This window comes from Porcisia hertigi, chromosome 33, assembly GCF_017918235.1.
Source record: "Porcisia hertigi strain C119 chromosome 33, whole genome shotgun sequence".
NCBI classification, from domain to species: Eukaryota; Euglenozoa; class Kinetoplastea; order Trypanosomatida; family Trypanosomatidae; genus Porcisia; species Porcisia hertigi.
Window position 1 is genome coordinate 1044881 of NC_090592.1, and position 23049 is coordinate 1067929.

At 56.1% G+C, this 23049-nt stretch overlaps 7 protein-coding genes across 7 annotated transcripts; all 7 read left to right on the forward strand.

Annotated features, from left to right (window-relative positions):
• Positions 1-288: 288 nt before the first annotated feature.
• On the forward strand, positions 289-2043 carry JKF63_02278 (uncharacterized protein; the record flags this gene model as incomplete). Its single annotated transcript, XM_067898318.1, has 1 exon — positions 289-2043. The coding sequence occupies one exon, from the start codon at positions 289-291 to the stop codon at positions 2041-2043; it is 1755 nt and encodes a 584-aa protein (XP_067754475.1).
• Positions 2044-2996: 953 nt separating this feature from the next.
• On the forward strand, positions 2997-5069 carry JKF63_02279 (uncharacterized protein; the record flags this gene model as incomplete). Its single annotated transcript, XM_067898319.1, has 1 exon — positions 2997-5069. The coding sequence occupies one exon, from the start codon at positions 2997-2999 to the stop codon at positions 5067-5069; it is 2073 nt and encodes a 690-aa protein (XP_067754476.1).
• Positions 5070-5897: 828 nt separating this feature from the next.
• On the forward strand, positions 5898-6857 carry JKF63_02280 (uncharacterized protein; the record flags this gene model as incomplete). Its single annotated transcript, XM_067898320.1, has 1 exon — positions 5898-6857. The coding sequence occupies one exon, from the start codon at positions 5898-5900 to the stop codon at positions 6855-6857; it is 960 nt and encodes a 319-aa protein (XP_067754477.1).
• A 916-nt stretch (positions 6858-7773) lies between these two features.
• JKF63_02281 (uncharacterized protein) lies at positions 7774-10002 on the forward strand (the record flags this gene model as incomplete). The annotated part of the gene is made up of 1 exon (XM_067898321.1): positions 7774-10002. One exon carries the CDS (start codon positions 7774-7776, stop codon positions 10000-10002), a length of 2229 nt encoding a protein of 742 aa, XP_067754478.1.
• Positions 10003-11861: 1859 nt separating this feature from the next.
• Positions 11862-13565, forward strand: JKF63_02282 (uncharacterized protein; the record flags this gene model as incomplete). Its single annotated transcript, XM_067898322.1, has 1 exon — positions 11862-13565. The coding sequence occupies one exon, from the start codon at positions 11862-11864 to the stop codon at positions 13563-13565; it is 1704 nt and encodes a 567-aa protein (XP_067754479.1).
• A 1875-nt stretch (positions 13566-15440) lies between these two features.
• Positions 15441-19316, forward strand: JKF63_02283 (uncharacterized protein; the record flags this gene model as incomplete). Its single annotated transcript, XM_067898323.1, has 1 exon — positions 15441-19316. The coding sequence occupies one exon, from the start codon at positions 15441-15443 to the stop codon at positions 19314-19316; it is 3876 nt and encodes a 1291-aa protein (XP_067754480.1).
• A 1300-nt stretch (positions 19317-20616) lies between these two features.
• Positions 20617-22116, forward strand: JKF63_02284 (uncharacterized protein; the record flags this gene model as incomplete). The annotated part of the gene is made up of 1 exon (XM_067898324.1): positions 20617-22116. One exon carries the CDS (start codon positions 20617-20619, stop codon positions 22114-22116), a length of 1500 nt encoding a protein of 499 aa, XP_067754481.1.
• Positions 22117-23049: the final 933 nt, after the last annotated feature.

The following is a 23049-nucleotide window of genomic DNA, read 5'->3' on the forward strand; positions in this document are numbered from 1 at the left end:
CGTTTTCTTCCCCTCTGTGTTGATTGCACCCTTCTTTGTTGTTGTTGTTCTCTCGAGTTTGTGATGTGCTCTTGCACTGGCGCTCGCCCATTGATACGATGAGCACACGTTTTACCGTATATACGTCTCTGCGTTTTCTTTCGTTTCTTTTTTTTTCCAAAGATCGCATGCAACTATTCCAACTACAGGTCTTGGCCTGTGGATGACACACACACACACACACACACTCGTTGTCCTCCCTTTGAATTCCTCATTTTTTTTTATCACAGGCCCGAATATAAGAGAGTGATGCCCAGAAACAAAGAAGCGGCGACAAGTAGCCCAAGGCACTCCCCTCCGCAGCATATCGATGTCGACGTACCGACTTGGCTTCGTCGGCCTTACACCAGGACGATCCCGAAGGAGATTCGCACAATAGTGAGGCTAAAACACTCTTTCGAGGATGTCCGAAAGCAATGGCAGGATTTGTGCAAAACCTACACGCATGCACAAGTAGAGTCCACCGGGCATGTTCTATCAGCGACAGAGGGAACCCTCAGTCATGAGGTTCGTAGTGCTGTGGATCGCTTGGTAAGTCAGTTGAAGTCTGTGAAGCAGGAGCTGCTTGCACACTTGTCTACGTTGTCTGGCGCACTTGCCGCAACTTCTGCATCGCTGGCAACAGAAGCCACTGCCTCGCCGCTGCCTGCGTGGGTGGCAGACTTGATGGGGCGCAGTAGCCTGCCTGTGGCGTCGTCAAGTTGCGTGGAGCACATCTCAGAGGAGATGCGAGGGTACTTACAGGCCGTTTGGCTGGCGCGGCGGGTGTGGGTGTGGTCGGTCTGCTTTGCTTGCATTTTGATGGACCTGGAGCTGCTTTCTGGCAGCGTCAGCGTAGCCGCGGAGCTGTTTTTTGGAAATGCGTTTGCCACCGGCATGGCGCCTGAACAAGCCGAGACGGGTGGTCTCCAGAGTGCGAGCTTTATGTTTGGGAGTCCCTACAACATGAATGGCTCCATTACAGAGGCGCTCCTCTATGAGGCGGTAGAGATGGAGGCGACCGCTGAATCACAGAGACGCACCGGCAGCGCAGCCGCCCACTTTCACGGTGCCGATTTTGGATCACAAATTTCGGCTCAAGTCGAGGACGAAGCGTGTGAGATTCGAGCCTTCTTTGGGTATTCGGCTGCGTCGGCGGAGAACACCACAGGCGCGGGTGCGTGGGCATCCCGACTCCGCGGGGGGCTGCACTCGGCGACGACGGGGGGCGATGGCAACGCGTGTTCTCCAGAAACCTCCGCACTAGCACCAGTAAGGGACTTGTTTTGGGTGCAAACGGTGTCCCTGTGCTACAGTGTGATGGTGCGTGACGACAGGAGTGCCGCTCGCTTGCTGACCGTGTTTGAAGCAGCAGAGCGTGCTTTATCCGCGAAAGGGACGAAAAGTTGTCCGGAAAGCGATTTGGCTGCGTGCAGCACTTTGGCAGCAACACCTGACGAGCCTGGGTCCTCAGAAGAGCCAACTGTTTTATGGGATGCCACCGCATTTGTGCTGCTTGTGGCGAAACATATCGTTGATGATGACTACAACGCCGTGCAGCAACTCCTGTGCCGCGCCGGGTTTCACAACAGCGACCTCGGCCACTCTGTAGATGGTGAGGGGGACGGCTTACGCTCATCGTTGGCAGCCCTATGCCCCCAGGGAGTTATTTTGCGCTTCCTGATTCGTCTTTTGGAAGAGCACGTAGTGCGACGGCGGTGGATCGACGAGGGATTAGGAAAGGCCTTCCGCCCCATGGAGCCTCCGGATGCCTCTGATGATGCTGCCGCGGCGGTGTCGAGTACGACAAGGGCCCCCCATCTCCATAGGCTGGCCTGTACGCTAGAAAATCGCGCGTCAGCGGTGGCAGCAGCAGAAAATGTTAAACTCGGCAATGCCGGAAAGATCTTGACACTTTTCCAGGGCACACAACAGTTCTGCGACGCATTGCAGATTGCCGCACTGCGCAATATGGGCGGCGACTGGCCAATGCCTCCGCCACTGCTGGGAAACACAGTTGTGTAGGTCGCTGCGGGGGCGAGGGATGCGAGTAGTTTGCGCTGTTGTGTAAAAGGCGTGCGCCCGCCTGGCTGCTTTGCTCTACCCAGGGCCGGGAAGGAGGGAAGGAGGTTATATTCCACTGTGTGTGTTCAGAGAGTAGCGCTGTCACGTGTTGGCCTGCACATCGCAGTGCGAGCACACGGTTACCCCACCGCAGTGGAGGCGGGAGGGGGCGTACCGCAAAAAAAAAAAACACATTGAAAACAAACTAGAAAATAAAAACATAGATGAGTTAGTCCACCGGACAGCGGTGAACGCGAGTCGCGTCAGTGCAACGCTTGCAGCTTCAGTGATCTCTGAGAAGGGTTCTTTACAAGGTCCAATGGCCTGAACCTTCCCTCCCACCCCCTTCCTATCCTTCTGTAGTGCTGTTCATGCTGTATCTTCCCTGACATAAGTAGCGCGTCGGGAGTAACGGATATCGAATCGGTGGCGGGGCGGGTCGAAGGGCGCCAGTGCTGCACTCGAGAGTCTCGAGTTGATCTGTGTGGACCCGTTAATTACGAGAGACGAATAATGAGCGTGCCTGGTCTCGTTCAAAAAAAAAAATCGTTCTAGGTACTTTCAGGGATAATTTTTTTTTATTTGATTTGATTCCAATCGCGATGTTGGACACCGGATTTCCGTTGAGGGAGATGAGCACACTTTGGACCCTCCTCCCTCTCTCCCTTTTTCTTCATCATCATTTCACTCCTGAAGGGCTATACCCTTTGACTTCACAGGGGGCGCTGCTTTCTTCTCCCTGACAGGGGGTGGGCGGGCCCGGAAATATTCGGAAGCGCGCAGGGACACATCACCGCTCGCTCCAGTCCTCTCTTTACACTGTGTGCACCGCATCTCTGTCAACTGACTTGGATGCACGGCTGTCGTTGTCTTGTCATTCTTCCTCCTCTGCCCCTTCCCTGCAGCAACATCCAATGGCACTGATCGAGTGCGCTGAGTCGCTGTCCTCCTCCACAAAGGCTAAGCTGCAGGACGCTGGCATCCTCTACGTGGCTGACGTCGTCAACCTTCTCTCCGCCAAGGGCGTCAGCGCTGGGGGCGACAGCGACTCGCCGCAACCTTCGGTCAACCGGAATCTGGGCACCCTGTTCAAGCAGCACGTCTCACAGCCCCACCTCCCACCGCAGAGTCCACCGAGGCTAGATCCTGTCAAAGACACTGAGGAGGCCATTGACGAAGAGCGCAGGTCAACCGAAATCCTGCAGAGCACTGTGGTGACACCACGATCGGCTTTGCGCGATGCAAGTGCCGCGTTGCGATTCCTGAGTCTCACGGAGGAGGAGGTGGAAGAGATTGTGGACATGGCATTGCGTGCCACCACGGTGGTAGATGGAGTTCATGGGCGACATGTTGATCTCACCTCTACAGTGCAAGGAGGGGTGTGTGCTCATCATGGGTTGACATCTTCGCAGCAACACTCCCCGGTATCTCTACTTCGGACCGATACGGCTGGGCCCGGCGCAGGTAAACGCGGCCTGACAGGGGGAAGTCTATCGCATGGTATTCCGGGTTGCCGCACACTGGGGGAAGTTCTTGCAGAGATGCAGACCCGCCAAGCACAGGGATCTCCAACCCATGTGACAACCTTCTCGCGCGAGCTCGATCGCGTCCTTGGCGGTGGAGTTCCCGTTGGTGGAGTCACGGAGATCAGCGGCCCTCCTGGTGTTGGAAAGACGCAGTTACTAATGCAGCTGGCTGTAAGCTGCTCGATGCCAATCAAGTTTGGTGGTATGGGCGGCGCTTGTCTTTTCGTGGATACGGAGGGCAGCTTCGTCGCGGAGCGCTTGGAGCAAATGGCGACGGCGGCCGTGTCGCTTGTGCGATCCATTCTTCTCCGACAACCGCAGCAGTCCCACAAGGCCCCATCCGCACCAACACCGTCAGTTACGCGACAGGCAGCACAGGCCCATAAGAAGCGACCACGATCTCCGACACTGGATTCTCATACGGTCGCGCCCGCGAAGAGCGGTTGCAGCGGTATGCGCAACGGCCAAGACAGCGAGGAGGAGTTCAGTGTGGAGACGGTGTTGCGGTGTGTTCACTACGTCCGGATAACCGATCTGCCAGGACTTGTAGCCCTCCTGCACAGTATACCGCCATGGCTTGAGCGGGAGCGAAGCGATGAGGCACAGACTATTTCCTCAAAAGGCAGGCTCGACACCTCGGCACCCTCCTCCAGACAACAACGCAGCTCAGCAAGCGGTCCACTCACAGCAGTGAAGATGATTCTGATTGACTCCGTCGCGTTGCCTTTCCGTTCCTTTGAGGGTTTCCATAGAGAGGGGCTCTCCACCACGACTGGCGCTGGTGGTTCCAGTGGGGAAAGCGTAATGCACCATCTCCACTACGCAGGCAGGAATGCCGCACAGGACGGACCCGCATTGCAGCCCACCTGGGGGCTCTTGTCGAAACACGGGCTGTGGCAACGCTCGCGGCTGTTGTTTCAGGTCAGCACGCTGCTGGAGCAGTTGGCGGCCACATATCAGCTGGCCGTCTTGGTTACCAATCACATGACCACCAAGACACTGCGTGGCACTCCAGTCCATGGCACCACCACCGGCAGCGCCAAAGGGAAGTCTATCTCCACTCCCTCAGACACTGAGGCCTGTCCCGGGCAGTTCCACCAAAGCGTCCTCGTTCCCGCGCTCGGTGATGCGTGGGGCCATGGCCTCTGTACGCGGCTTTTGCTTTCCTACCATCACTACAATGTCCCAAACTGCGGTTTCATGGATAGGCCCACATCGCCGACCGCTGCAACAGACTGTACAGAGGACATTGTCTACTCCTTGTCGGCAGACCAGCACCAGCACTCAACAGGCCTGCACAGTGTTGTTCAGCACCGGGTGGTGCGGGTGCTCAAGTGCAGCGGCCAGCCGAGGCAGGAGGCGTGCTTTCTTGTCACGTCTAAGGGGATTCGAGACGTTCGCAGGGACATGGTGTCCAAACGAGTTTCCAGGGGCCTTGCGCCTAAGGAACCGTTTTCATAGCGGAGGGGTGGTGATGGTGGTGATGGAGGAATTCGTTCTTGGAGGCTCCAAAGACAAGGCACGTGAATGCCGCGTTCCCTATTCTGCTCACCCTTACCCTGGCTCGTTCCTCCGGCGGAGCACCATTTCGGTGAACGCCCCGCACTTCAGATTTGTGTTCACGCGAAAATACGCCCACACGCGTGTTCAGCGATGCAGAGTGATGAAATGGCAGACACACAGAAAAGGAAAGAAAAAAAGAAAGGTTGTCGCATCGAACACTCGCAATCGCCATTGATCTCTTTGCCCCCCCCTTCCCCCCCCGCATTGTCCGCATATTGACGTTGGTGGCGGTGGCTACAGAAAAGCGAAGAGACAAAGGCAGAGTTCCTCGCATCCCAACATTAAATGGTACTCTCGCCGGCAATGGCGTTGGCGGAGGCACGGGGGGAACTGATGATCCCCTACACTTGAAAAAAACAAGTAACACCTTCTCGTTGCATATCGTCTCAATCACTCTGCCACCCCACTCGATCCCCACCAATCTCCGGGACACGATTCGTCTCTTTTTTTTCTCTATTCGATACGTTCTCTTTGTCTCCCTCCTCCCTCCCCCCCCCTCTCCCTCGCCCCCAACGTACTCGGCATTGGAATGGCGTAGCTGTTCACTACCTCCCCGCCCTATCTCACCGGCACCTTGCTCCCGTTTGCAAAATAAGTGAAGTTGAGCGGGGCTCTTGCTTGCGTCGAACACCCGCCTTTTTCGTGGACCAACAACCCCACTTTCTGCATTCCACACAGACACACGCACACATCAATACACCACCTCGCCCCACTTTTCTCCCTGAAATGACGGCTCTTCATCCCTTCGAATTTGCCTTCCAGGCAGGCGCTTCGTTCTCTCCAACGGAGCGCGTGCAGCTGTCCAGCTCCCTCCCGCTACTGGGCGTGCGAACAAAGCGCAAAGACTTGGTACTGTGGGGTAAAATCCTCGGCTACAAGGCGGACTACGTCATTGTGGAAGCCTTCGATGACGACGCGGTAGCGGAGCCGGAGCTGTACTACACACTGGACGAGGGACACACCTTCAGCCTTCTCGGTACGTTTTCCTCTGTCTTTTCCATGTGCCCAGGCTACAACAACTGCAATGGACTGCAGCAGGCGCAATGGAAGCAGTCCATGTTGCTCGGCATGCGTGGGCCGTTCATCGGGGACCCCTCCTACGAGTACCGCGTCATTCAACCCAATCCCACAACTGGGGCACCAGAGACTCAGAGTGTGAAGGAATCCGTGCGACTGGCCCTTTTCATCGAAGAGTTCGACCACGAATGCCGAGTGGTGCCTCGCGGAGCATACGTCAAAGTAGAACGCCAGGCGACGGCAACGGTTGCGTCGACTACGGAGCCTGGTGTTGGGCAAGATGAGCGCGCTGAAGTTCGGCGCAACACCGCGTTTGGCGGGCTTACAAGTAAGCCGGATGGTGCGCTGTCGCTGGCCAACTACTACCACCTGCGCTCCGTTAACCCCTACCGCCGCCTGGTTGCACGCAACCAGAACATCCTCTTTACCAAATCTTCGCTAGAGCGGCTCAGTGAGCACCCCAACCTAGACGCTACCTTCGAGCCCTTGACGGAGGATGTGCCAACGGGCGTGTGGCAGCTGCGATATGACGCATTCAACAAGGTGGTAGTGGGCCGCAACCTCCGCTTCGCCGGTTCCCTTTTCTACCACGTTCCAGAAACGTCGGTGTACGGCACCCTTTACATGGGTGATGGGAATATAAACATCAATGTCGCATTTGAGTTGTGAGAAGCCGGTAGACACGATTGCATACGCGGTCCATGACGCACACCCTACTCCCCCCTCTTTCCCCCTATTTTCGGATGTCTTTCTCTGTTGTTGTTTCTTCTTATTTGCGTGCGTGCGTCTTTCTCACTGGTCGTTGAAGAAGACAGAGAGGGAGAGGCAGTGGCGAGGTGGCTCTAATATCATTCGCCTCCCCCTTTTTTTTTCCTCACTACCACGCAAAAAAAAAAACGGATGTACTAGTAGTGAAGTGGTCATGTACATAGGTCACTGTGCAGAGTGCACACATGGGCGATTGTCTGTTCCATCGAAAGTCTTATTTTTTTGTTTGTTTCCGGCGATGAAGCTAGACCCATTTCGAGAGGCGTGCATCCTGGTGGGGTAAAGTGTACGGCTGTAGCATCTGCACCAAAGATCCCCCCCCCCCCTTCCTGCCCCCCGCCCATTCGCCCCTTCCCACGCTGACATGTGTTCTGTATTTTCCGTGCCTCTATTGTTGCCACGGATGGCCGGTCTCCCTTGCGTATGTAAAAGGTGGTCTCTTCCGATGATGGTGCGTGCCTTTGCTTCAGGTGGCATCTCGGTGTCGCACTCCTTTTGGTTCCCATGTGAGGTGCCGCTAGCAAAAAGGCGACTGTGTCGGATTCCATCAGAGGCTCTTGACGAGTGCCCCTGTCAGTCTTTTGATTATCCCATGTTTGGCCGTGGCCATCACTCTTTGTGTCTGTGTCTGCTCGACTTTTCATCCTTTCTCTGTCCCCCCCACCCACCCCCACCCCGCTTACACACACGAGTCCATATCAGCACTCAAACCCACCGACGTGTTTACTTCCAGCCGGGTGTTTGTGAGACACCGTGGACGGAGGTAGTGAAGAACAGTTAATCAACATCTAGGACCGATAGCTAGGCTGAGGCCACAATGCTGCGTCGTCGCTGCAGGGAGGCTGTAGCCGCCTCTATTGAGGCGGGTGGCAGCATGGCTGTAGTCACTCATGCTCTTTCGGCTGCCACACGCATGGTGACCTCTCGCGGTCAGTTCAACCCCATTCACGCCTTCACAGAGCAGAGCACTGCACCGGGGAAACGAGCCACCAACGAGAATGAATTCCAAACAATGATCACCAACCCAGGCCCACTCCGCGTCGCGTACTCACCAGACTACCTCGACTGGCTTTACCGTGCGTATCGCTCAAAACTCAAATACGCTGATGAGCGCAAAAAAGCAGAAGAGGTGTTCAATGGGTTATTATTGACGAATCTGAGTGATAAGGAGGGGTCTGCCGTGCTGCCTGGCGCCCCACCGCCAGGCCAAATGTTGCGTCCCCGCAATTCCGTGCGGCGGCAGGCGGGCGAGGCTCGGCGTGCGGCTGCCCAGGCAAAGCTAGACGCTCTCGCGCAGCAGCAGGGCATGCTGGACCTTTTTGAGCGACAGCCGCAGTTCCCTGCGATCCACATCGACAAAGCTTCTCGCTTCCACGTGGTGGAGCTGTTTAAAGAGATGGTCCTGGACCGCGCCTGGAATCCAGAGGAGGTCTGGGACAAGGCACTTCTGTACAACGCAATTCTTGCGGAGCGGCAAGCGTCGTACCCCCCCACTTACCGGTATATTTTAGATACGCTGCAAACGGTTATGCTGGCGCCACAGTCTAGTGGCAGTAACGCCGCTGTGGGCAGCAGCAGCGGCGGCGGCGGCGGCGCTGGTGCACACCCGTCCAACGAATCCCCAACCGGTATTGTCGAAGAGTCCACCTCGATCATTCCGAGAAAAGAGGACTACTTGTATTTTGTGTATTTGGTCAGGCGGTACTACATTGATAACGCGGTAGAGGGGCACGTTGTGTTGCGCTGTCACCGTCACCCCAACGCATCGGAGCTGCTTTTCTCCCACCCGCCGCCGAAAGATGAGCAGGAAGTCCTACGGAGTCTCTTCACTCAGGATGCGACGTCCGGCACGCACACCAAGGTCGCGTTTGCCGGGTCTGAGGCTCGGGGAGCCGCGGTGCCGCAGCAGCAGTCGCCCGGGGCTGTCCCCATCGCCCGTCCGCGCCCCCCGTCTTCGTATCCGCCTATCGAGGCTCTATGGCGCTGCGCGGAAAACGAAGCACTTCTGCGCGTGCTGGTCTTTGGTGAGCTGAACCTGCTCGTGTCGGAGAATCCATTCACCCGTTTTCCCAACGCTCAGGCGTACCTGACGCGACCGTCGGCGAGCACTCTCGCCCCTGGCGCGGCGGGAAGCTCCGTGCATGGAGGAGACGGCTTTGGTGGGCAGCAACACCGCCGCGGGCGTGGCCATCGTGACAGCGGTGGTGATGGGGGGATTTCTCTATCCAGCGTGATCGCAGAGAAGCGCGGCCATCTTCTGGCGCCACTGTCACGAAACGTGGCTTCGATGATCGATAGCCGTGCCAACGATATTCGCCGACTTCAGCAGCGCTACGAACGTGAAGATGTCACGTCGTTCCAGAAGATGCTGCGCGGAGGTGCACATGCCGAGGAGAACCCCGGTCTGTACTCGTCCTACTCGGACTGGAGCTACTTCAACCCACGGGCCGTGCGTGCCGAGGAGCGCGATGTGCTGTCCCGGCAGACTGTTGCGGCTCTCAAGACTTACGATAAGGCCTCCACCGATATTTATCGCGTGGGATTCGAGGAGGCGGAGGCGAAGAGCTCCGCCCGGCCCATGGAGGGGGTCAACGACGCGCCTTCGTACGTTCCCACATTGCCGCATTTTGTGGCGCTGGTGAAGAAAGATCCCCACGTGTCATTCTTGAGTCACGTGGCGCTGCCGGTGGAGTACAACTCTGCTGCCTCTGCCACCACTGGGGCCTCGGAGAAGCAGCAGCTGGAGAAGCTCGTTGTACAGCTTGCCCGAGCACTTTATCGCACGGCGCTCGAGTTTCACAAGCAGCAGCTACGCCGTGTGAACCGACAGAAGGTGCAGGTTGCTGCATCGCTGCTGGACCGATTTGTAGCGGAACGTTGGAGGGTGCACTGCGTGGAGAAGCCGTCGTCGGATGGCGTACGGAATATGGCGAGCCGGTTCAGTGCTTATGTCCCTTTCGAGGGTCGCATTTATGACGAGAGCGGCTTCCCGACCGACGCGCGTGTGGAGGACTACAAGCGGTGGATGGCCGCGCCCTCAGTGTAGGTATCATCCCTCCTGTATTTTTTTTTGGGGGGGGGGGGATACGCCTTTCCCCGCGGCGTTACGTTCTTCTCCCCCTCCCCCCGCCGCTGCTGATGAGCATGCAGGTCCCTGATTCGGTGGGTGTGGTTCACGCAGAGCACAGCCCAAACATGCACACACACATATATATGTATATATATGTATATATATGTGTTTAGGGCCACAGAGCGCGTGTGCGGCTGATTGGGGCTGCGCTGTCGTGGGCGCAATCCCAACTTTCATTTTTTTTCTTTTGTTTCACTTCTTCTAGGACGTTGCTTCCGCTTCCGATGGGGAAGTTGCAGTGGCAGTGTCGTTATCACAGTTTCACTCTTTGTTGGTCTTATGTTTGGTGTATTGGTGTTGCACCCAAAGGAGTTATGGCGTAAGGGGGTTGAGAATGCGCATTCACGAACACAAGAATCGGTAGTGGGCACCCTGAAACCTAAGCGTCGCGTGAAGGCGAGTACTGTGAATAAAGGAGGAAGGGTGTCGGGATGCGACGGCCTGCGGGACGCTAGCAGGGGGGGGTGTCCATGTGTGGGTGGTTTCTTTTTTTTTTTTGCACCCCGGCGAGTCTTTCCTATCCTCTCCTGTCCTCTCCACTGCACGGTTTTCGTACGTGGACCCCTCCTTTGTCACGGCCTCCTCCCCCCCCACCCCTTTTAGGTGACACAGGAATGAAATGTTGTCAACGTGCGAGAGAAACAAAAAAAGGGAGCATCACCCAACATTCTGTCGGACAAATCGTTGCCTTGTAATATTGACCACGGGGGCTCTGTTATTTGTGTAGACACACGAAGCGATATGACCCGTTTTGGAAGCATGCAATAGCGGATGCAGGGGCGAGGACGGTTCCTGGAAAGGGGGGGGGGTGAGTAGAGCGCCGTGAAGTTTGTAGTGTATGTGTAAGCGAAAAGAGGAGAAAAAGTTCCAGTATGTTTTTTTTTTCACACGTTAAGCGTCATGTCCTACACGCGACTTTACCTCTTCTCCCTGCACCCTCCCTCCCCGATTCCTGTGATGGGATTCCTTACCCCCCCTCCCCCCTTTTTTTCTCCCTCTTCAAATTCGACATCCCTTTTTCCTTCCCTGACGCGCTTTTTTTTTCATTGTTTGTTTTCGTATGTCGCATCGAGGGGCATAAATGCACACACACACGCACACACACACACACACACACATACACACAACCATCCCCCGCGCGAGCTCACCCCCGACCGTGGGCACCACGCAGCCCGTTTTAGGACTCAAAAGCATTCAACAGCGCCACATTTCACCGCCTATTCACCATACACACATACGTACCTACACGATATATTGGGGTGTAGGTATGCATACATATATATATATATATATACACATAAATCATTCTTTCTTGCACCAGCTTTCAAATTCTCCATTCGCTCTGGATTCACAGGAGCGGCAGTTGATCAAAAATAATAAAAAATAAGCTGCGGAACTTCTTCATTCTTTTCTATCGGATCCCCACTGGTTCTTCAGCAGCGGCGGTCGTTTCTCATCCTTGTCATCCGGTTGTCAGGCTCCCGTGTCCCCGGTAGTTACATCTGTTTGTTCTTCTCCCTCGATCCTGTACTGCGATTTTGTCGGTTGTAGGCCGTGCCTGCTTTTTGTGTGTTTTGTTTCCTCTCCTCTCTTCTTCTCTCATTCCCTAGCCCCGCCCCCCCCCCCCCCCCCCACAACCGCACACAAGCACACACATTAAAGGGAGGAAAGCCACGCAGCTCTTCGCTGACTACGTAGCGCGTGCGTATTTGTGCACCCGTGGGTCTCGAGTTGCCCGGTAACTCAAGCAAGGCTCCAACGAGAGAGACGTGCGCATGGCCTCCAAGGACGCGCTGCTGGCAGTCCTGGCTGGGAGTGGTCAGGATCATCTTGTTAATGGCTACGATGCACTTTCCCCTTCGGAGCAGGCGACGCTGGCTGCTCAAATTCAGTTGTACACGAATGCGCAGTGGCGACACATGAGTGCGATTCTGCGAGAGAGCCTACACCACCTGAACACCAGCAACTCGGCAGCACATGCATTAGAGAGCGGCGCTGTGAGAGGCGCACCGCAAATTCTCCCCCCTCCGGCTGACACTATCATCAGTGTCCCTGCTCTCCTTGCCGAGAGACCCAGCGAGTTGGAGGCCTTTCGGGCCGCTGGTATGGGGGTTATCACCCGCCGCGAAGGAGCGGTAGTGGTGATGGCGGGTGGAAGTGGTACCCGCCTTGGGGTAACCATCCCGAAGGGAATGTTCGAGTGCGATACACTGGTCGGCAGACGCTCCCTCTTCGCATTCCACTGCCAGCGGATACGCAGGGTGGAGTGGATGGCCGCTGCCGCTGCTGGGTCGTCGGTGCCCGCCGGCGCCTGCCGTGGGGCAATACCGCTGGTGATAATGACGTCAGATCAGACTGACGCCGCGACGCAAAAATATTTTCGTGATCACGACTTCTTTGGAATGCTGCCGGACCAGGTGTTTTTTGTTCGTCAGGACTCCCTTCCGTGCTACGATGAGGAGACGGGGCGTGTACTCATGGAAACCAGGGGAAGGATGTGCCTCGCACCCAGCGGCAACGCCGGTGTCTACGAGAGTTTGAGCAAGACACCCGCTGCGCCGCCTGGAAGCCAGAGCGTGCTGGTACAATTGCGAGCTAAGGGCGTGCGATATGTACAAATAGGGGGTGTGGACAACATTCTTGCTAGGCTTGGCGATCCGTACCTATTCGGCGTGGCTGCTTCACGCCAGGCTGAGGTGGTCATCAAGACGGTGCCAAAGTTGTCCGCTACCGAGCGGGTCGGCGTCGTGGTGCAGGTGGATGGGGAGTGGAGTATCATGGAATACACGGAGATCGGCTCTGAGCGATCCGCGGAGACGGATCTGGCGACTGGTAAGCTGACTTTTAACTGCGGAAACATCGCATCCCACTGCTGCTCCGTTGACTTCCTAGCGCACGCCGCCAAGCATATGGAAACGACCACCTTCTACCACGCTGCCCGGAAGACGATTCCAACGATCAACGGCCCAGCCCCTGCGATCAAGCTCGAGGCGTTCATCTTCGACGCCTTCCGCTACGCCAAGGACGTCCCAAGTCGAGTAGAGCGAGCCAAGAAGGAGGCATTGCCGGACGCTTTTCAGATTCTCCAGGTGGATCGCAACATGGAGTTTGCACCAATCAAGAACGCGGACGGCGCTGCTGCGGACACGCCAACAACGGCAGCTAATCTCCTTTTGGAGCTACACAGCAAGTGGGTGGCGGCGGCCGTCGCAGCCGCACCAGAGTCGTCTGCAGAGGTCTCAACGGATGCTTCTGGGGTGTACACGGCGCAGCAACGCGTAGCGGCGCTACAGCGACTGCGGGACGGCGTGTGTCGCTGGGAAATCTCTCCGCTCATTTCGTATGAAGGCGAGGGCCTCGCGGAGTATGTAGGGCACCTGATCCGCCGATCCGCCACTGGCAGCGGTGTCATGAGTCTGGATGAAAGCTCAATCGACAGGGAAAATCTGCCACGGCGAAAAGGACAGGATGGGCGATAGGGATCTGTGGTGCTTGCTCCTCATGGATACTCGATGATTCCCCGGTGGTCCCCGAATCGGGTTCTCCTCAGATGCTCAAGTCGTGTTATCCGCACTTCTTCCTTTGTGATGGGTTCCAGATGGTTCCAGCTCCTCTACACCGCCGCCCACCTCAGGGAAGCTCTCCTCATCCCACCAGTCGACACAAAGCGCTTCACAAAGATCCAAAACACATGTAATACAAGACCTACCTCTTTGGAGAGACAAGAATGACAACGCGAGGCGTGACCCTGGGTTGCGTTGTGTGAAGTAGTCCCCGCTTTTTTTTTTGCTGATCGGTACTCTCCCCTCCTTCCCTCCCTCCCCCTCCCCCTCCCTCCACACACAGACACACACATACGCAAGCGAGAGAGGGGCTGGGGGAGAGGGGGGGAGGGGGGGAAGGGGAAGCCGCTCTTTTGCAACTCCGCGTGGCAGGTGAACACTAGGCCCGACGTGTTGGACGACGGCAGGCTACGACGTTTGCGGGGGTAGACACGCCTTCGCTACTATGCGTAAGAGCACAGCCACGGTGGTGATGAGAAGATTCCAACGATCTGCGGTGTCTAAGAGGCGAGCGTGAACGGTGTGATTTGCAGACGTGGTGCCTCGCATGAAGCGTAAGGGTGAACATCCCTGGGGAGGGGGGGGGGGTGAAGGGCAAGGGAGGGTCGACACCCCAAGGCAAAGGGTGATCTAGACCCAATCCCGCCCGCAGTGTGTGTACAGGTGTACGAAGCGGCTCCATGAAGACAGACGCTCTGAGATACATGGAAGAGAGACGGAGTGCACTCTCGCAGTGGGGCCTAAGCTGACGCGTGCGAATCTTTTCACCGATCTCAAGTGGCCAGAACCCAGCTCACCCTCTCACCTCTGCATGAGAGCCCCTGCCGTTTCTGCCATCCACTCCAATCGAGAGCGCGACCGGCCGGATTTACAATACCGGGTACACCGCCGTGTGTTCTCGAACCAGTCACGCAGCGGGTGTGAAAAGAAGCGTTGGGGGGGATGAAGAGGAGCCCCGCCGTCGTGTGGCCGGAGTTTAGTGCGGAGAGTTAGCCTCAGGAGGGCTCGGGTCTGGCTGTAGTGTAACAGAGGCAGGCGTGCTCTGTGGCGTTACACCCTGAATCGCCGTGGATTTGGTGGTCAGTCGAAGAACAACATTGGACAAACGCTATTGTTTTGCATATCTTTTGAAGTTTGTTGCGTTACATCATTGCCTGCAGGAGCCGGGGGCGGACTACGCTCCTCTACCCCAAGTATCCCCGCTTAAAAAAAAAGTTTGACAACGCGCCTGATGCGGAATTCGTTTCTCAACTGAAAATGTTTTTATCAACGCCAAGCACTTTTGGGGTTACCTTTGCGCTGAACTCTGTTGCGTGGGGACTCGCTCAACTGCCTGGCCCCTCTATGTCTTCTGTCCCCTCTTTTTTTATTGTTATTTTTTTTCCACCGCTCCCTCTTCCTCCTCCTGAATACCACACTGATGGGGCTCTAACTGCGCACCATTGCCGCCGCTTACGTGTGGCGACTGGTCGGTCACGTGTTCCTCGTGGCTTCCCTTCCCTTCCCCCCTCCCCCATCCCCCAAACCAATCCACTCACCCCCCAACCTCCCTCTTCTATGCGTCGTGCTGTAAAGGTGCACAGCTTATCTTTTCTTGTTAGCTGCTCAGCTGGATTTGGTGTGGGTACCTCTTCGAAACTCAGCGGTTCACACACACACACACGCACACACCGAAAAAGAGAGGGAAAGAGAGAACGCAGGCATCGCGGCGGTATTCGCTCCGTGGGTGTTGTTCCATTTGCGCATACTCTTCAGAACGCCCTGGACCCCTCTCACCCGGCCTTTCACATAATGGTGGGCCCACTGAAGCCCTCAGCGAGGGCTTTGTCGAGTCGAGGCAGCGGTGGCCTCCATCGCCGTAAGAAGGGGGTCAACCTCAGCCGCAAGAAGATCTTTGAGGAGCAACAGAAGATATGGAAGCGGAAGGAGCGCGCCATCAAGGAGGAGGAGAAGGCAGCCAAGAGGGAGAAGATGACACAAATTCTGAAGCTCAAGAACAAAAAGACTCACCACGTCTTCGACCGGGCTACCCTGCACGCTGTCCAAGATGGCCTCACCAGCGCCATCGAAATGCTCAAGCAGAAGGTGAGTCCGTTGGCCTTGTTTATGAGTGCATTCACTGCGCTGTCAAAGGCCCCTGAGCAGCGCCACGTGCCGTACATACTCTCGATCATGGCTGCGTGCGTTCCAAAGCTCACGCAAGGGGTGCTGCTTCATCGGCTGCAGGCGTGCTTTGGCCTGTGCGACCAACTCATGGCAGAGTACGGGGCAAACAACACCCTTGTAGCTGCCAAAGTGTTGAAGCTCGGCGTCACTCTGCTTCTTTCCATTGAGTCCCCGACAGAGGAGCAGCTGCGGCTCTTGGAAAAACTGGAGCCGAGCAAGCTGCAAGCAGAGGCCATGAAGCTTTATCTCTCCAGTTTCCGCAAGGTGCTCGAGACCAGTGCCCTCTGCGCACGCGACGTCTCGAGCCCCGCCCCACGAAAGGACACGATTTCTGCCTTCTACAGCCTCAACACGCGGCAGCGTTTTTTCTGCACCGGCCTGCCCATCTTTGTACGCGTGTGCCTACGCAACCTCGCGGAGACTCCCGCTGCTGTCATATCTGCAGCCCTGGCAGAGTTGACGCTCCTCTTCGACCGTGCGCTCTCTCCCTACATTGTCGAGTCGCAGGAGGGCCAGCGCTGCCTTGAGGGACTACTCTCGGAGGAGCTGCTGTCGCTTCTGAAGCCGCTTTACCAGCAATCCTGGGGAATGGCCATGGAGCTCTTGGCGACGGTGTTTAAGCGGATGAGCTACTTGAAGCGGGTGCAGCCCCCTCCGCAAGAGGTTGCCAAGCTGCAGGCCGAGTACGCAGCGAGCGTCGGAGAGTGTACCGACACAGCGGAGCCCCTGCAGGATGGTACGCGCACTTACATTGCCTTCACAGATCGCTTCCCGTCAGTCGCGTTTCTGGTTCGCGTCTTGAATAAACTCCGTGTCATGGACGATGCCGCTTTGAATGCCAAGGTGGAGCGTGCGCTGGTGGCTGTGGGGAGTTGCATGTACATGCGTGAATTCATCGAGCTGCTGGACTTCGACCCCCAGGCTGCGTACGCGGCAGAGACGAGTGTGGGGGAGGACGCGGCAGAACAGGCGGAGGCGCGCTGGTCGACGAGCTACTTGTTGAATGTGTGGCGTCGTACATCTTCACACGATTCGCTGCTGTTCCTCGTTCAGCACTTCTTTCCCTCTATTCAATTCTGCAGCAAAATGGCTCTGGAGGCCGAAAAGGAGAAGCGGATCGAGGAGTTCACGCGGTGGTCTGCACTGCAGGTGCAGTACTGGCGCGTCGCTGCCGGCTTCTGCCACCACCCGGTGGAGGTGACGCTCGACTCGTTCCGGGACTTGGCTAAGCAGCTTGTCGGCTTGCTTTCGAATCCTACCTTTGTAAACACGAGCGCGTCTGCCATCCACGTGCTCTGTAGCGGGTACTACGCACTGAGCCGCACCGAGCAGGATGACGACGACGACGACGACCTTGACGACGCCGAGGTGTTGCCCGACGATATGTGTGACAAGGCTCCCAAGGCTGGCGTGACGCAGCACCGCCTCCGAAAAAGTGCCCTTGACGAGGACCTTTACGTGCTTTCCATTACAGATCCCGGTTGGAACCCGCACCGCTACCACAACATCACCCAAGCATATGCCCAATACGTATGCGACAACATCTTCGCCAAGTTCAGCGCCAACATTATGCCCAAACTTTGCAATACCTTCGAGACACACGACTCTACGGCCGTCCTGCTGGCGATCCAAAGCTTCTCGACGGTGTGTAGCAAGAACGTGATGACGACCATTCTTGAGGGAATCCTCAACGTCAGCTCACACATCTCAGAGCAAACAGGAAGCAACGCCAGTGGCAGCAAAGCCAAAAATGCCCCCCTCACTTCCAAGCGCCGTGTCATTCTCGATGTCGCCTGCGCCGTGGTGCCGCAGCTTTCGTCGGAGCACGTAATGACCCTTTTCCAGGATATTATTGAGCCTGTGTTGATGGATCCCGCACCGGAATCACGTCTTTTGCAGAAGAAGGCATACAAACTCCTCTACGCCATGTTCGAGCACCGCATCAAGGATATGTTCCCTGTGCTGCAGCGCATTCTCGGGCTCCTGTCTATCAGTCGCCAGCACGTCACCATCTCTGGTCTGAAGATGCGCATCCGCTGCCTTTCCTGGGCTCTTGACGCGTGCAAAATATACAGCCCTGATGAGCTGCTGTCTACTATTCGTTCGCTGGTTGGCGAGGTCGTCCTCTTCTCGCGCGAGCGCTCGAGCGAGACGCGAGCGATGTCGATGGAGGTGCTTGAGAAGATGCAACGCTACATGACCACCGCCGGTGCACCGGTGAACGCGCTGCTGCATATGGTCATAGCTGGACTCTCCGGTAAAACGTCGATGATGATCTCGAGCGCAGTGGTGTGCATGGCGAAGGTGGTTTACTTGACCCACAATGAGTTGCCCGAGGCCGACCTGCACGCTGCTATGACTGTTGGGTTTCACCTCATGGAGTCGAAGGAAGTCGAGGTACGCACAGCGGCCGCTATTTTTGCTCGCATGGCCCTCAAGCTGGCGAAGCGAAGCCTCTCGGTGAAGGCGGCAGTGGCGAAGGCTCTACCGAAGCTGCTCTACGCCATCGCCCTCGTTACGTCGCAGCCCAGTGTGGCGAGCAACACACGCATGCAGCTCCGCGTACTGCTGGAGAAGTGCCTCAAGCGCTTTCCCATTGAACAAATCGAGCCCATTTTCCCCCTCGGGAGCAAAAACTTTCTCCGTTACACACAAAAAATGATGAAGCGGGAAGAGAAGAAAACCGAGAGAGAACTGAAGAAGCGCAAAGAAAAGCAGCACAGCGATTTTGACAAGCTCTTCCTGGGCGCTGCAATGAACGCCGGACGTGAGGAGGCAGCGGAGGAGGACTTGCTCGAAGCTGGCGCACTGAGCAGCTTCGTTGCGAAGCACGCCGCGCCAGTTTTTCAGGGCTTCGGCGGTGCCACTGTGGGCGGCGGCGATGACGTGGACGACAAGGACGACGAGTACGATAACATGGTGCTCGAATTCCAGACCGACGGGAAGCTGCGCATCATCAGCAAGGAAGAGAAGCGGGCGGAGGATGCCCACAAGACCCGCCAGGCGATGGCTGAACGTCTGATGCGGCGCAGCAGCGGACTAGTAACCGCCTCCGCCTTGAACGACGAGGCGAATTCGCGTCCAGGGAAGCGCTCCCGCGCAGAGGACGAAGACTTTGAAAACGAGGAGCTGACGCTTCGCTATGGCAGCCGTGTGACGGAAGACGCGGCCCAAAAGGCCACGGAGGTGTACAGAGCGGGACGTGGTGTCGTTGGCCGAAGTGCGCTTCAGGTGTCACGCTTGCGTGACCAGAATGCGATGAAGCGCGAGATGAAGCGCCAGCGTGTGGAGGAGGACATTCGCAAGGGCGATGAGTTCCTAGGAACCGGAGACGGCGATGTCAAGCGTGGAAACCTTGACCCGTTCGCATACGTGCCGCTGAACCGTCGGTACATGAACCGCCGCAACGCCCACCACGCCGTTCATCGCTTCCAAGTCGTGGCCAACAAGCACCTGAAGGGCAACAAAGCAAAGGCAGCGAACGAGGCGAGAGGCAAGTGAGGCGGTGCTCTGCTGACGCAACTGCTCTTAGCGGTTGCTGCGTTGCCAGAGCTTTTCTATGTCCCACATCGTCACCTTGTGAGTGGCGGTGGCCCTTGACGAACCGTCTGTGTAGCGTCACCGTTGGCACAGGGCGAATCGGCACCCCATGGCACCTGTTCGAATGAGAGCCGGCGCAGGAGTAACTATGGACCGAGTCTAAGTAGGGTTTCGGGTGTGTCTCGGTCTGCAGGCGTGCTTTTGTGGTTCACCCACCCCTCTTTGTTCTTGACTTTCGTGTAATAATAATGAAAAAAAAATGGCCGGCATTTGTTAGGGATAACCTGCAAGCAAAACACGCATACGAGAAACTCCATGATGACGAGTGAAAAGCTGCAATCGTCACGCCTCCTTCCCTCTTCATTCACTCTGCTTCTCGCCCCTCCCCTCCCCCCACCCCCCTCTCCCGAAGAACAACCACAAAAAGGAGTTTTCCTTTCCCTGTTGAAGATGCTTATTCGGTGCCACATACCCGTGAGGCACCTTATCATTGGCTCTTGGCAGGTCTGTGTGTGTGTGTGTGTGGAGGGGAGGTGGGGAGTGGGCGGTGCGCTGGAGGAAAGTGACACAGAGAGGTAGGATGAGCTCACGTCAACCACAAATATTTACAAATTCGCGAACGTTTTCATCTCGTATCACTTTTTTTGCTTCCTACGTCCGCTTTCTTTTTTAAAAACAAACGTATATAACCCCCCCAATCTTCATTGCATTTTCACACACATCCTCATTCGCCCCACTCTCGCTATCATATATCGGGCCACACAACGCCTGCATATGCCATATATATATATATATGTGTGTGTGTGTGTGTTCTCTCGTTCTACCGCCCTTTCTCCCTCTCTTCCTCTATATGCGTATCTGTATATTCACGTGTGTTTGCACGCACACATCTCCGTGAAGCATTTTTTATCCACTTTCAAATCAACCCGTGCGCACATTTTTCGATTAGGTCAAAAATTTCAGTGCTTCCTCCTTTCCCCGCTCCCCCCTCCCCCTCCCCCCTCCCCCTCTCACATACACACTCTCACATACACACTTTCAGGGCCTTCTCTCTTTTTTCATTTATTATTTTGCCTGACCCGCTGGACTGCTTGAAGCATCCACTCTGCGTCCTACCGCTCTTTACACCCCTCGGGCTTCGATACTCTACCCCTCCCCCTATCCAGAACCACCAATAGCCACACCACCGCTCCCCAAGACAACACCACGCCTTCTTGTACCACGTTTGCTTTTGAACAAACTCAACCCTTCTCTGGCAAACATGCAGGCATACAAGAACCTGGAGACCATCTTCACGAGGGTCTACCGCCTGGACCACTTCATTGGTCTAGGCAACTGGGATATGAACACGTACATGCCACCTAAGGGAGAAGAATCGCGCGGCGAGGCGATGGCGACGCTCTCAGAGATGCGCCTTGCCTTGATGACGGCTCCAGAGGTAAAGGGTCTGATCGAGAATGCCACTGAGGGTTGCGAAGAGCTGAGTACGATACAACGTGCGAACCTACGTGAGATAAAGCGTCAGTGGAAGAGTGCCGCTGCCTTGCCGGCGGAGTTTGTGGGCCGAAAGATGCGTCTCTCGACGCGCGCGCACAGCGTGTGGCGCGACAGCCGTGCAACGAATGACTTCGCCAAGTTTCTGCCGTTGCTGAAAGAACTGGTGGCGGTCGCGCGCGAGGAAGGCTCGTACCTCTCTGCGGGCACGTCTCTCTCCCCCTACGAGGCTCTCATGGACCAGTACGAGCCGGGCATCACGACGCAGAAGTTGGATGAGGTGTATGCAAATGTGAAATCGTGGCTGCCGCAACTGATTAAAGATGTTGTGCAGAAGCAGTCTGGTCAGCCGGTGCTGGAGTTCTCGCAGAAGTTCCCACAGGACAAACAGGAGGCACTCTGCAAGGACCTCCTGAAGGTCTGGCAATTTGATACGGACGCGGGTCGCCTAGACATCAGCCCCCACCCCTTCACGGGAATGACGAAGGAGGACTGCCGCCTTACTGTAAACTATAAGGAAGACACGTTTTTGCAAAGTCTGTACGGCCTCATCCACGAGGGTGGTCATGGAAAGTACGAGCAAAACTGCGGCCCGCGCGAGCTCATCACGCAGCCGGTGTGCAACGCGCGCTCTCTTGGCGTGCATGAGAGCCAGAGCCTTTTTGCGGAGTTTCAGATTGGCCGCTCAAGGCCCTTTCTCGACTACCTTACGTCTCGCCTGCCCGAATATTTCGAGGCCGAACCCGCCCTCTCGCAGGAGAACCTGCGTAAAATTGTGCACCGAGTTCAGCCTGGCTACATCCGCATCAACGCGGACGAGGCGTGCTACCCGTTGCATGTGATTCTGCGCTACGAGATTGAGCGCGATCTGATGGAGGAGAAAATGGAGGCGGAAGATGTGCCGCGCGTGTGGAACGAGAAGATGCAAGAGTACCTGGGTCTCAGCACGGAGGGTCGTGACGACATTGGGTGCCTGCAGGATGTGCACTGGTCCATGGGCGCGATGGGCTACTTCCCGACCTACTCGCTCGGTGCCATGTATGCGGCGCAGATCATGGCGAGTATCCGAAAGGAACTGGGTGACGCCACAGTGGATAGGTGTCTGCGCAATGGTGAGCTGGGCCCTATTCTCGAGAAGCAGAAGAAGAAGATTTGGGATCACGGATCACTGTACGAAACCGACGATCTCATGAAGCGGGCGACAGGCGAGACGCTGAACCCCGAGTACCTGCGCCGCCATCTGGAGGCGCGCTACCTGAGGTCGTGAGCCGCGGTTGGCGGACACAGAGGGAGAGAGAAATCGAAACCTCTCAAAGGGATGGATACACCCCAATTCACCACCCTCGGTTGTCACTACATGGATTCTGCAAAGCGTTCGATCGTATGATTTCCAATCTATTTTTCCTCTGTTTTTTTTTTTTCGCCCCCTCTCTCTCCTCCCTTCGGCTCATTCTTGTAGTCGACGCTATTATACGTCTAGTTGAGCGCGAGGAGGGAGGAGTGGGAGGGATGGGATGGAGTTCACGTCTGCTCGTCTGCAGCGGTTGCATGTCATCGCCTCTCCTACCCCTAGAAAAAGGAAATATCATGCCAAGCGTTGGGAATAAAAAGACCACCGACATCAGTTGCACTGACGCACATGGACTGTGTGAAGAGATCGCTGGATGCGAGCCTCAACGAGGCATAGTGCTCTCCTGATATCGTGGAACACTTATCGGTACATCCTCTCCTGTGTTTTCTCGATTCTACAAGCTTTCGTGGGCTATTAAAACAGGCTGTCATTTGGGGCACGTCAGGGACGATCCGCAACCTCATCTTCCTTCCCTCTTCGCTTGCCTGTTTTTCTTTGAGGGAGGGAGAATGAGCGGATAAGTTGAATGGCGAGTTGTGTTTCCTACATCGAGACACACACACACACACACACACACACACACACACAACTCTTGTACATCGTTTTGTGAGAGGGTGTACTCACTGTTGATGTATATATATATATATATTTCGTCCCCTTCCTCACTTCTTTAGTGGGGGGATGTTCTGTTTGTGAGGTCTTGATTCCTTTTTTAATTTCCTACATTGGCGTGCCTTGCCTCATGTGTGCCAACCAAGACACCGTCTTGTGACTACTACAACTCTCTGTCTCTGCATCCTCTGCGTTTGCTCTCTATCTTTCCCTAATATATATATATTATTCTCATCA